The sequence below is a fragment of the Venturia canescens genome, chromosome 9, assembly GCF_019457755.1.
Source record: "Venturia canescens isolate UGA chromosome 9, ASM1945775v1, whole genome shotgun sequence".
NCBI classification, from domain to species: Eukaryota; Metazoa; Arthropoda; class Insecta; order Hymenoptera; family Ichneumonidae; genus Venturia; species Venturia canescens.
This window is the reverse complement of record NC_057429.1, coordinates 18880301-18894391: the sequence shown is the minus strand read 5'-3', so window position 1 is coordinate 18894391 and position 14091 is coordinate 18880301. Positions and strand designations below refer to the sequence as shown.

General features: G+C 39.2%; 1 protein-coding gene across 3 annotated transcripts in view; it reads left to right on the top strand.

Moving 5' to 3' along the window:
* 14-3-3zeta (tyrosine 3-monooxygenase/tryptophan 5-monooxygenase activation protein zeta) overlaps positions 1–10897 on the top strand; it is a 48718-nt gene extending 37821 nt beyond the window's left edge. For 2 of the 3 annotated variants that reach the window (XM_043428199.1, XM_043428201.1), the window contains exons 3-5: positions 3471–3594; positions 4536–4699; positions 6044–10897. In XM_043428199.1, coding sequence (XP_043284134.1) covers positions 3471–3594; positions 4536–4699; positions 6044–6199 — 444 coding nt within the window. In that variant the 3' untranslated portion in view covers positions 6200–10897. Of the gene's footprint in view, positions 1–3470; positions 3595–4535; positions 4700–5104; positions 5269–6043 lie in introns of all 3 variants that reach the window. The other variant, XM_043428202.1, reaches the window with a different exon arrangement.
* Positions 10898–14091: the final 3194 nt, after the last annotated feature.

The following is a 14091-nucleotide window of genomic DNA, read 5'->3' as shown; positions in this document are numbered from 1 at the left end:
ATCGAATACTTTCAGTTTTGCCTGAGCAGGTCACGGATCATGGAAGGAAAAATGATGGGGATGAGAAGTTTCGCGAGTCTCGTTTAGAATACGAGAAAACAAAAACGCTTAAATAAATGATTTGACTCGTTCAGACATTTGTTCGAAGACGTTTTCGTGCCGAGTAACGAGCGAGCATTTTCTTGTCAGCAATAAACAACGCGGTTTGTTTTCTGCCAAGGGCCCAGTAGATCGAAGAGCCGAGAGACGTCGGAGCTCAGTTTTTCAAATTGTTTGAACAACTTATATTTACGAGGGAGTTTTTTTATTATCGAGGTTATTCGACACCGAGAAAATGACCACGTCGACTTGTGGGGTCAGGTGTTTTCCGATACGATTACACCTGGCGAAAAGACTTTTCTATTATGAGAAACAGCTGGGGAGAAATAAATAATGGAGATAATGAGAAAAGCGAGCGAAGAATTGTACAGTCGAACGTTGACAGCGACGATAAATCGAATCGATCTTCTGAAACTGCGATGCCAGAGTTCAAACGCCTTCTCGAGCGCAAACTCTTTCATAAAATTGTCTCTTACCCCGTTCCTTTGTACGATTCGAACGAGGTCAAATGTTTCGAAGTATCTAATCGAATATCGACTTGGAATCGTTATCGAGGGATCTTCTCTGAATGAGAATCTTCAACGAGGTTAATTGCAAATGCTCGCTCTTCTTTTACGAGTTTGTTTTCTTTCATTCGTCAATTCCGCAAAGTTTTTCTTTCATTTTCACATTTTCGTGAAACATTTCAATGCTCAATTCAAATCATTCATTACTCAACTCGAACATCTCGGAGCCGGAAGAGAAATTCACGTATCGTTGGATCTTTTAAACAAAAAATTCTTGAAATTCGTCCAAAATCGCGAAATCATTTGGCAAGGGTACGAAAATTCAACGAATCCCACGCATTCTCTTCGGCAAACGGTGAAAAAGTTTCAAACATTGCCACCTCAAATTACGGTTCAAGTATACTCGCGAGTCTTACGGACAGAGACCCGGAAATCTGAAACAAATTAGTAGAGCTCCTCCCATTGACGTAGCAATTGATTTGAATTTAATTTTTTCCATTTCCGAGACATTCGATTCTGCAGATTTCACTTGTAATCCCCGCATAAAAAAAGATTCCAGAACTTTAACGAATTGAACAAAAAAATTAATGCCGTTTCGGCACGTTTATTTTGCCTAAAGAAATTTTCTCGAAGGCTCGTAGTGACTCGTTTCGCAAGCAACACCAGCTCGCTTTTAAGCACTCTGCTCAATCTCTTGGATGTGCAAATAAAGAAGATCGTCTTACTACGTGTACACGCGAAACTGCAGTCGTTTTTCTCCTTTTCTCTCTCGCTCTTTGAAGTTAGGACGTCAGGCAAAGAGAACTTGTATTAGCCACTCTTGAAAAAAGATCCAGGTACGAGGGTGTTGAATTTCATCCTCGGGTCAATTACCATCCGCATATCCAAGCGCCATTTTTCAACTATGATCCTTTCTGGCTACCAGAGCAAAAAAAATCGTCATTTCGTGGCTGAAAATATTTTGCTGCATCAAACCGTGTTCGAAAATCAACTTTTCGCGTTTCTGTGCCAACGACAATAAAAAAAAAATTCAAAATTTCGGCTAAAACTCGTTTTGGTATTGTTACGACAGAAATTTCTTCGAATCCTCGTGAAATTCGACCATTTAAATGGTGTGGGAACCGAGAATTTTTGTCAATGAAAGAAAATGAAAAATTCTCTGTTCTGACGTCGGAAGAGCTCGACGAAACTGGAGCGAGAACCCGAGAAATAGTTCCGATCGATTTATCCATGAATCCGTCTGACGCACGCATGAAAATACCATCTGATAATGACGTAGAGAATTGAAAGGGGGAAACGAGACTCGAGTACAGAAATCCATATGTATATAGACATATGCAGATGGTGGAGATTGTCTTCGATGAAATGTGTGGGTGATATAGCACGAGGAATCCGGAAATCGAACGGGAAACGGATGCGGAAGTGACTAGCCCATGTGGCGGAAGTTACTCCATCTTTCTATCATGAGATTTTTTTTCAGATATTCCTTTCTGTCATTGTTTCTTATGTTTAGTGGAAATGGAACAATTTTTAGATTTCTGTGATTCTGCAGATCTTTCGTATCAATTTTTCCATTTCTGGAGAAAATTCGAGTCCCCTGAATCAAAAGAGCTTGGCACATGCCTTTTTTTGGCTCATTGCGTTCCTTGTAAATACGAAGAAACTGTGAGTTGTTGGAACGAGCATCACAAGTTTTTAATTGCTTTCACGTTCATCGTTTTTTCATATTGCATTATTGTTATTTCACTTCTCTTTTTTTCAACGTGCAATAATAAATTCCACGACTCTCATTTTTCTCTCAGGAAGCCCATCCTTTCAGCGTTCCTCGAAGGCTTTTCCTTCTTTTTCTCGTTTTTTATTTTCCGAATTTTGTCACATTTATCTCTCTTTAATTCTATTTAATCATGAGATTATTAAATTTGAATAATTGCTCCTGCAAGTCTTCATTCAAGCGAATATTCCCCATTTTTGGAGCGTCCCATTTAATTTATCTACAAAACAATTCCATCATCGACGGACGATAAGTTTCAATTGAATTTTTTCATCATTAAATTGACTAGCACTTCGAAGGGATTATTGTCGCGCGTTATCGTCGAGAGATTAGCATATTCGAGGCCCTCTCGAGCTCTCAGAGATTTGAATCAGTTGTTAATTGGAACATGCTCCATGTAGGCCACAGATTAGAACTTCGTCTCCCCTCTTCGTCGCTCTTGCTCTCTCTCCGGCTCCATCTCTCGCGAATTCCCAACAATCACATTGAAACTGGGCCGAGGTTCCCAGACTGGAAGGTTCGTTAATCGGTGTGCCAATCCTTCTGGTTTCACTCCCTCTATTCGAGCTCCTCCATTTCGGTTGATGTCGATTCGCTATCTCGAATTAACGTTCGTGTCAAACTCCAATCCTATTTCTATTTCTCATCTTTTTTTCTGAACGAGAATCGTGCCAGCGTATTTGGATTTTCGATAAGACCGAAGGTCACGAACAATTTTTATTAAATCCATTATAATGAAGGAAGAGTCCCTCTTTATACTCGTACAGAAAAATTTTTACTTTCGCGATAAAATAAAAAATCCCTTCGGATCTGAATCAACTTTGTTTTAACAATCGGAACGTTTTTAGGCTCTGCTAGAACACGAGCCCGAGGCAAACTAGGGAAGGCTACCGAATAGCTGCGATAAGAAAATATTTCGCGACACTCGTACGAGCGAGCGACCTTTTTTTATCTATTGGCAAACAGATGAGGCGCCAGTGTGTCGAAGCGAACGACACAAAAAGTTTCGGGATTAATTGCTAAATTAAGAATTTTTCAAGCCATTCCTTCTTGACTGTTTTTCAGTTTGAAACGTTTTTTGTTTCTGTATTCAGGGTCTCCTCGACAAGCACCTGATCCCCAAGGCCAGCAATGCCGAGAGCAAAGTATTCTACCTCAAGATGAAGGGTGACTACTACAGGTATCTCGCGGAGGTGGCAACTGGCGAGACCAGAAACGGTAAGTTTTTTCATCTCGTTGTTTTTCGTTTTTTTTTTCACCGACGATTTTTTTTTACAACGTAGTAAAATTTAAACTCGAACTCAATGCTCGAGCACGTGAATAAAAACGCGAAAAAAGAAGTTCCGAACGACAGCAGTTTTGTAGCAGAACCGAAATATTTCGGCTCTTAAAACGTTTCCAGCTCCAGGCAGTTTTTCTTTTTTTCTTTGACGAACGCGGGGGAGGGAGTCAACAGCTGTCCTGGCAGATGTTAGAATTTCCGTGTTCGCATTCTCTCCGCCTTTTTCGGACCCGATGCTCCACCACTTTTATTCTCGTATTCGTTCCCCCTTTTATTTTTGCTTAAATCGCTACTTTACCCGAGTTGGCGAAATGTTCTCCAAAACTCTTGCACCAAAAGTATTTTTTTCATTGTTTTTCTTATTTTTCTTTTTTTTATTATACTTTAATAACGTTTCTCTTATTTTTTCGCCAAATCACGTGCTCGTGCTCACTTGCCAAGAATTCCGATTCAATCGAATCAGTGGCTTTACATTTGGAGCAGAAAAATTGAGACTGGAAAAGAGATAAAATATTGAGAAATGAAAATGATTTTTGCAAAAATCAATTCGATTACGCAATAATCGTAATAAGCTTGGTTTTCTTGACTAAAATCGATAAATTTTAAACGACATTCATTCGTCGGAAAGGCAACGAAAATGACATTTGACCGTTTCCGTAAAACTTTTCTCTGTGAATTCGAAGTTTTGACTTCGTTTGAGCTATTAGAGCGAGAGATAAAAGAAAAAAATGTTTTCGTTGCCTTCCAACGGTGTGCCAGCATCAATATTTTGTGCATGGCTTTCTTTTGAAATATTTTCGATTTTACGAACTCTCTAACACCCGCAAGTAAATTAACTGCGATTGTCTATTTGATCGATGCGAATGCGAACATGCAGCCGTAGTAAACGACAGCCAGAAGGCATACCAGGACGCATTTGAGATCAGCAAGGAGAAGATGCAGCCTACCCACCCCATCAGGCTAGGTTTAGCGCTCAACTTCTCGGTCTTCTATTACGAGATCCTCAACTCGCCGGATAAGGCGTGTCAACTGGCCAAACAGGTAAGCTCCACGTGACTAACAATTTTTTCTTCCTTCTTTCACTTTTCTCGATAACTCGAGAGATTTTCCAGATACTTTAGACGAAACGAGACAGAGGACGGTGGCGTTGATGAATCGTCGAGGGAATTACGTGGCTTTGTTGGTGTAAATATTCCCCCTTAACACTCCAATTCCCTGGCCTTTTTTGTTAATTTTATTAAAATTCTAATTGGCTCTCAAATCCGCTGCTTTTGTTTGGTTGTGCCTGCGATTTTGCCTCCAACAACGAGGATTCGTTTGACGTTATTCTAACTACGAGCAATATCGGTGTGAAATTCAAGAAAAAGAAAAAAAATCATTAAATAGTCGAGCAAAAATGAAGTTTCATCTCAATTTGAATCTCTTTCTTCATTATTTGCGTTACAGCGGTCGTCGAGGACTCACAGAAGGCGTACCAGGAGGCCTTTGACATTGCGAAGGCGAAAATGCAACCCACCCATCCCATAAGGCTCGGCCTCGCTCTCAACTTCTCCGTTTTTTATTACGAAATTATCAATTCCCCCGCAAGGGCTTGCCATTTGGCTAAGCAGGTTAGGAGTCGTGAATTGGAGGAAAATTCGAAATAAAACTCGCAGCAAACTCGTTTTTTATTCGCAGTTTGCTCCTCAGACTTCAGTTTTCTCATTAAATCATTCGTTTGCGCTTGCCCTTAACAAGATCAAATCATTTTTCTGTTTTCGGTTTAACCAAGATTAAGAATTAATATCCATCGTTGTTTCGTTATTAATCCAACCTGACATTTCTCAGTTCTGACTTTATTCTTCCACATTTATACCTAACCGAAGAAGAACCGTATTAACAAAACACCAACAAGGCCCGTGTTTCCTCGATCTGTGTCAGACGTCGACACATCTTTCGGCTAACCGTTCTCTCTGACGTTTCGAAAATGACAAAGGTCATGACCATGACACAAGAATTTCAAAGAATTTGAAATCTCCAAACCCAACATCTTTGTCATTTTTTGTGTGTTCGTGTTTTCTTTGATTTAATTAGATTTAAGATTACGTAGGAAATTACATTGGATTACTTGAAAATATCATATTTTTTCGTGGCTCGATAAAACCACTTTTGAATAATATTTAACGATCAAATTCGTTGACTCGCAATTATTATCGAATAGAATTTGAATTATCACGAAATTACCAAATTTGATATTTTGGATTTGATCCTTCGGGAAAATGAGTCAGACTTTGGCCAAAAGTTGATGAAAAAATATTTTCACGAAAAATGAATAAAATATCGGTAGAAATGAAAAGCAGAAAAACTTGAAGGACAGGAAATTAATGCGTTTGATTGGTTGTACAGGCGTTCGACGACGCGATCGCGGAATTGGACACACTGAACGAGGACAGCTACAAAGATTCCACACTGATAATGCAGCTGTTGCGCGACAACCTCACTCTTTGGACCAGCGACACACAGGGCGACGGGGACGAACCACAGGAGGGCGGCGACAACTAACCCTCCTAATTTTAAGTCCTACCCTTTCTAACCTAATAAGAACATCCTATTCTCTATCGTTCCCCTTCTTCCCCATGTCCCATGTCGAAATGAAAAAATGCAAAGGAAAAAAGAAGCCTCCGACAAAACACGAGCAGCCCTTTCCCGAGCCTCTTCCTCCGCCACCTTCTCCTCGATTCTCCTCTTTTTCCACAGTCCTTTTCGAGAGCTCACCGCCCATCCACTCTTGACATCCATCCATCGATCCATTCACCAAAGCCTCTCGTGTCTCCTCTCGTAGAACTCTTTCCGTGTTCCAAAATCTCTCTCTCTCACTCACTCACTCACTCACTCTCTCTCTTTTCTCCACCACTTTGACATCGTTCCTTCCGGCCCGATCTCCGCTATTCCACCGACCTCAGCCTCGACGAACGAGCCATCATAACTCTCTTTCTCTCGCTCTCTCAAAAGCGCGCGCGTTGTCAGAAAGCAGAGGAGCGCGGGCGGGGCAGGGGGAGAGGGTAAAGGAAGAAGAAGCCGAAAGCACAATCCATCGAGCCAGCGTGTCAAGGCTCCCGCTCTCGGGAATACGAGAAAAATGAGAGCTTTTACGATCTTGAAAAGAGAGAGAGAAGCATCGGCGTCCGAAATGCTCTCTCACGTGCCCAATTTTCCATGGGAAAAATATGTTTTCCCCCGCTCTCTTCTTTCTCCGGGGAATTCCTACGGATCTGAACGACGATCGCGAAATTTTCATGTCGAGTGAAAATAATGGAAGAGAATCGCAAACCTGAGAGAGTGAGCAGGGTTAACAATGAGAAAGAGAGAAAACGATCCGCTCGCAGATAACATTTCACACTCTTCGCGCTCGTGAAGATTGAGAGCTTTCTGGACGATGGGAGGCCCCCCGAGGGAATTGCACTAGGGAGCGAATGAGAAATATCTTGCACTCGAGACGAGAGGGATCACGGAATTGCGGAAATGATGGAAAATATTGAGAAAAAAAAAATGGAAAAAACGCGCGAACCTCATCGCTAATTCGTCCTGTGTGTTCGCCCGCTATTTTTCTTCCGTCAATATCCAATGGAAGACAACTGAACAGCTCGCCATCGACGAATGAAACAATCAAATTAACGGCATTATTTTACTACGAGATGCCCAAGAGTCACACGATTGCGAATTTTCAAGAAAACAACAACAACACAATGTCAAGATTACCAACAACACCCCACGCATCAACTTACTACATTATATCCCAGTTGTCATTTTTAAATTAAATTTCACATTGTCTAGCGAGTACAATATTATTATACGAAGGAAAGAGCGCATGAGGAGAAAGGAGAGTAAACAAACAAGAAAAAAAAATACATTAAGTTATTAAGTTCCAAACTACATCGGTGGTAACTTGATTTCGCATTTGACTAAACACACAAACAAAACACGTTGAGAGCATATACACATTCGAATACGTGAACACTGCAATGAAAATACGAAAATCATTTCCCCTCCCTGCCCCAGCGTCAAAATTCAAGACACACGCGCACCCTGTCCTTGTTCTCTCGTGTTCGTCTTAATTTATCATTTACTTTTTTTATCTCTCGTCATCATCATTCTCGTCGCTCGTCCTCGTAAGAGACAACTACTATCTCGGAAAACGAAACGATCAAGCGCAGCGGACGTGCGGTCAAAAGAAGGGAAACACGAAAAAAAAAAACGAAAAAAAGAACACTTCGATTATTGCGGCTTCGATAAATAGGGCGAAAATAGTCGAAAGATCCAATTAATCGTAGAAATCGTTGAAATTTCTCATCGTCATTATTCGATATTTGTAATTAATCATTTTTTTCTGTCTCGTATAAATTATAAAAAAGATAAAGAAAAAACAAGAAGCAGCGTAAGAGCGCCGTTTTTCCATAATTTTATTCGTTTCGTTGCGAACGCTTTCTAGCGCCGTTCGTTACTCGTGGAATTGAGCCAAAGAGAGAAAGACACGAACGAAGGTCGCGCGTTTATTTCCTCACTTTCTCCTGCTCGTTTTTGCAACGAACCTAGCAAGATTTTTTGTTTCGGGGGTTGAAAATTAAAAAAAAAAAAAGAAAAGAAAAAAAAAACAAAACGCAAATACGTTTTACGTCCAATTTGGTACTGTGTCACTCAAGATCGAACCAAAACTAAAAGATACAGCCGACGAATCATCCACCTTACGATTTTCCATCTCTCGTGACCAGAACAACGAGCCTTTTATCTCGTTTTCCTCTGCGGTCGATTAATATTCCCTTCGTTGAAATACACGGATCATTCCTGCTATTTTCCTCGTGACCAAAAACCTCCTCCCCCAAGCTCTTCTTTCTGTCCATTTTCTTCGTCAATGCAGTCGGAAAAATGATCCCATTCCCTCCCCTTCTTTTCCCACCATCTTTATATATCATATACGATAATATTTATGCCGGAGATATTTACCAATAACATAGTAATTCGTGTTATACCGTTCGGGAAGATGTTGTGTAAGAACGGACAAAGAAGGAGGAGCAAATTGTATGTGTATATTTTTGTTAGGAGTTTCTCAATCAACATTTTCGTTTTGTTTTTCCTCTTGAAAATTCGTATTTTTCATTCACCTTTATTCTTCACTTTTCAATTACGTTTTTCCCCCCGTTATATTTCCTTTGTATTTACAAAAAGTAAGGGAAAGAATAAAAAAAGCAAAGAATTTATTCCGTCGAATAAGCACGTCGACTAGTTGGGCTCGAGGCACAAAAATGTCATCTCAGCATCCTCTCGGTTACGCGCGTCTCCCTCTGTTCCAGAGATTTCATCGCGAAGAACGTTCTCGTTAAATACTAACCATAATTAATCACAATGATGATTTTAAGGAAAAAAACGAATTGTGTGCATGTGTGTGTGTGTGTGTGTGCGCGTGTGAGCCATTTGGAGACGTCGAGATAATTGCTCGGAGATTAAAGAGAGCGAAGTGATGGTTGATCAAGGCAGTACACGTCAAGTATATAAAAAAACAACGGGGAATAGATTTCAAAACCCTTTCCTTCCAAGCGCCGCACACCTTTCAAAAAAATCGGCCAGAAATCCCTCGTCAAAGAGCGTGGAAAAAACATTTCGTTCGAGTTTACCCTCGCAGTGCTTCTTCATCCTCATCCAAAATCCTGCTGGTTCTCTCGGGCATGCAGCTCTTAAAATCTCGCGATAAATATATTTGGAGAAATGGGGAACAAACATTCTATGAAGTTACTGTTTGTGGTAAATTTTTTGAAATGCGAGCAAAAATTGTCTCGTGAACATCGTTTTGAGACGAAAAAAATAAGGAAAAGAAAAAAACTAACCTAAGAGGACGGACAATACGCTTGCGTCAAGTTTTAAACGTGTCACAAGCGCTCTTTCTCTCTTTCTCTCATTGCATTTGTGTGTGTATTACGAGACATCAAAAGAAGAAGAAAAAAAAACAAGAGCCAATATTGAAAAAAAAAAGAAACAAATCGTAAACGGATGTAATTAAACGTTTGAATGAACGTTCGCTATCGTGTTGAATATTTTTCGATGTGTATCGGTGTCTGTCGCGCAAACAAACGAGACTAACAAAAAAAAGCCACGAATACTTAAAACAATAATATCTCACAGCGAAACTAACCTCACGAATTTGAATGAGCAACGTTTGTCGAAAGAAATACCACTGTAAAAGGCGTGTCTTTCGTCGTTTCTTACCGCGGTATGGTTCCCGAGAGTAGTCAATCAATAAACCAACATCGATTGTAAGTAAACGTATATGAGAGCGAATGAAAGAACGAAACGTTTGGGAAAACGAAGATTCGATAGATCGATAGATAAAAATCAAAGAGAAAAGCGTCTTTCGTTTGGAACAAACGCGAATTAACTCGAAACGACGGAGGATTCCGTGCACTCTACGTCAACTTGTGCCCACACGAGAATCCCAGTTTTTCTACTTCTTTTACCGCCTGTTCATTTCTTTTTCTCGATCTCGAGTCACCCTCATGAACGATGTGAAACGCGAACAGGAAAGACAAAAACAGAATAATGATAAAATCGTTAATCAGCAAAATAACGCAAATCACATACGCAAGGATACACGTTCTTCGAGTTCGAATCTGTGAATATACTTGAACGCGTTGCTTAACCTCTTCGTCTGCAAAAACTCATGCGGAAGGAATTTTGACGGAAAACCAAACAAAACAAAAACGGTATTTTGTCGCGATTTTTCAGAGAATCGGATTCGAAGTCAAATCTAATGCACACGTCATCGTTTTTTTCTCTCCATCTTTCTTTACCCCCAAGTCGACGTGTCACACGAGATACTCATTCTCTCTCTTAAAAAAAACAAAATAATAATCATATTGGAACAACAGCGACACAGCGAGAGAGAAATTAACAACAAAATCACAAAAAGGCACTTATTATAATAAAATGTTACGTTTATTGAACGTATGAGAAAAAAAGAGAACAACAAGCCAAGAAGAAATTGCGAAAACGAAAAGAAAATGCAAGGATGAAAAAATAAACCCTATTATATCACCTTTGCCCTCCCCCAACCCTCAACCCCTACCCTCTGTCCCCAAAATTACGTTGTTCTATTTGTATTTATCATCAACCATCGTAATTGTAAATTATAATTATTATAAACGTTTACACGAAATAATAAATTCTGATAAAATGTCTGAAAAAAAGAACAAAAAAAAGTCAAACAAATGATCACGACATCGTACGATTTCTCGCTGCTCTTTGTCTCTCGTTCTTTTTCTCTTTTTTTTGGGTGTTTGAAAAGTGAGAGAAAAAAATACGTTTCGATTCGTTGAATTCGAGTGCGGCCCATCGCTACGATCACTCCGTTAGGAAATTCGCTGATCGCCCGTTGTTTTCTTTGTCTACTAGCGCCATGTACACTACTCGAGCTCAGATGGCCGGAGAAATTGTTCAGAATTCTAGTCAAACGAGTGCTTAACCTAAAAAATTGATTTTTCACTCTTTTGCGATTTCATTCGAAATTCTTGATCTTGCAATGTAATTTTTTAAACTCGAAGCCCCAACGATGGGGTTTGGTTGCTTCCGTTTCATTGCAAAGCAAATTTCGATGCTTGGAAGTGCAGTTTTTTGTGATTATTCGAGTCTCGAGCACACTCGAGGTTTTAACGAAAATTCAGCCCAACTCCATTATTTATTAAGTCCTCATCGAGGCGGTGAAAAAAATGGTCGTTACATCTGAATACGAGAGAAAGTCGATCGCTGTCATAAATCGCTCATTTCCGACTAGCTCGAGGACTGTCGAACTTCCAGTGAGGAGGAATATCGTACTTCGGAGGGGAAATCGTTCATCACCACAAACGACGGTTTAATGGATGTTCACATTCATTTAAACCATTCATCTCCATCGAATGTTTCCTTTCGATGTTATTTTATGATATAAACTGCTGTATACGTATTACACGATATATGTAGACATATGTATGTGCCTTTTTCAAAAAAAGGCCTACTCAGCGACTTAAATACGCTACGAAAGAAAGGACAAACATTTTTTGCACTATTTATACGTATAGTTCGTACGATGAATTTCTGCTGAAACTTCGAACGAGTAAAATCAACACTTTATTTCGATAAATTCTCGGATAAGAATTTTCAACGCGAACTAACCAAATTTTTTGGAAAATAAAATAACGTGCGTACAGGAACAAACCTATTTTTTGTTCTGTTGAGAAAAAGAACAATTCAAGTGTCAGTTTTTGAATAATTCTAGATACAAGGAATTTATAGAATGTTGATCATATGTGGCAGCTCTTGTCTCTCATCCTATCGGTAAAAGTCAACAGTTATCAATAAAAATAATAATGACTAACCTAAAAACACGATGACAATGATATTCAATTAATTATTGGAATTGATGTAATTCTTGGTCGAATTTACGTAGTAAATTCGGAAGCCAATATAAAAATCAATAAAGGCCAAAAAACGTGTGCAGGGGCAGTAATTCGAAAATGAAACATGAAAATGCGATTCGAAGTAATCACAGAAATCTGTTAAAAATCACTATCGATAGCAACTAGAACTTCGTTCTAAGTTCTAAGACTACGAAATTTTGCCCCCAGAGGTTTCTACTGTAATAATACTTACATTTAGAATCAGTATAAAATCGATGATTAACTGATTTTAACAGAGGACACTATTAGGTACGAAAAATAAACAATAGACTTTTCGTATCGAATAAATTTTCATGCGGAAATAAACTTGCTTCATTGGTAGATCTCAGATTTTTTGTGCGGGATAATGTTTTGGTAAATAAAATTGTGAAAGCGATAAGCATCTCTCATTTTTATCCCATTTCACTGAGAAATTGAACGAGTTAGAATTTTAGCAATGTTTTATGACTTCAATTGTCTTTCCCTTCGTCTTAGCGTAGACATAGATTTGACTTTAAAAATTCGGTCGTTAGTGTATAGAAAAACAACGTAAATCAAAAGCATTTGTAGGCTGAGATTCGGGAAAAAATGTCCGATGGTTTTGTCGAAGCACAGAAATTCATTGCATCTCTCACATAGTCCGACATCCGAATATTCAGACAGCGGCGTGTTTACGATTCCTGGAAATCCTACCGAGGTGGAGAGCTGTTTATTGGGCAAACAAGGAAGCACATACCGCAAAGTGGCGATGCTTGCGCTGTGGCACGTAAGCCATACATCGAGGACTCGAATCTTGCATCATGTTTCGTCAAAGGACCGCGTTGACCGCAAGACTTTCCTTTCGACAGATTTCATTCTTACCTTTTTATTTCGAGAGACGTCGAGAGTGAGTTGTCGAGTGCTGCTGCGATGTACGTGACCTGTTCCACGTGCGTAGGTTATCTCAGAAAGAGAGAAACGTTCGGGGATGTTTTTCAGCGGGCTGTGGGTTTCTCTCTGACGAATTATTAATTATTATTAAAATTGATGGACGAAATACGTTATAGAAACTGACGTCATGAAAAAAGAGTTAAATTTCGAACTGCTCTCAGGAGCAAACTTCAGCAAAAATTGTAGGAAATAGAAAAGTGTGACCCGAACTTTATACGATAAATTTTATGCTCCGTCAAATTTTATAACTAATAGATGCAAGTTCGTTGAATCTACAACGTACGTCGTACGTTGCAGAAATTTTACGAACCGCGACCTCGTAGTCAATTTTTTGCAGATTTTTTGTCATGTTCAACTTCCTTCATTGTCCCATGAAGATGATAATTAAGATAATTCCATCTCTGATTAATAAGCTATTCGAAATTTTATGATTGTACCTAGTTTTGGCGAAATTTCTCGAATAACTACCTTAAATAAGCATGCTCGTAATTTTCAATAACTCGTGTGAAAAAATACTGACGCTTGTTCAGTCATCTTATCTAAAAATAGAACACCCATTATCTTTGTTGAATATATCTATACATAATACATCCAGCGAAACCAAAAAGTTTTTCTTTTCAGTAAGCTAAAGTTAAAATTATCACTATCGTCTTCGGCCGTTGTGGTTTATAATTAGAATAAACATATTCTATTCCCAAGTGACGAGATACATGCCGTAGAATCGATCGTACATTGGGAGCGCCTGCCGCTGTTATTGACGAAATAACATTATTGGCTTGGGTTACATCATAGCTATACCACTTTTCGTCATGCAATTTATTGCAATTGAAACGTATAAAGGGGTTTAATAAGGTTACCATTTCTACATTGGTCAAATGAGAGTTGACATTTTTTTTTACTCCGCCTTCAAATCGTTGTTCATTCGGGAGGCGAGGGGGGCTACTCCTATGAAAAAAGTTTCGATTTCGATTTAACAATAAGACGTTCCTTAAGGAATATTGACTCGAATGAATCTAACATTCTGAATTGAGGTTGTCGTTTTACGAGATCGATTTCAGGCCTTGC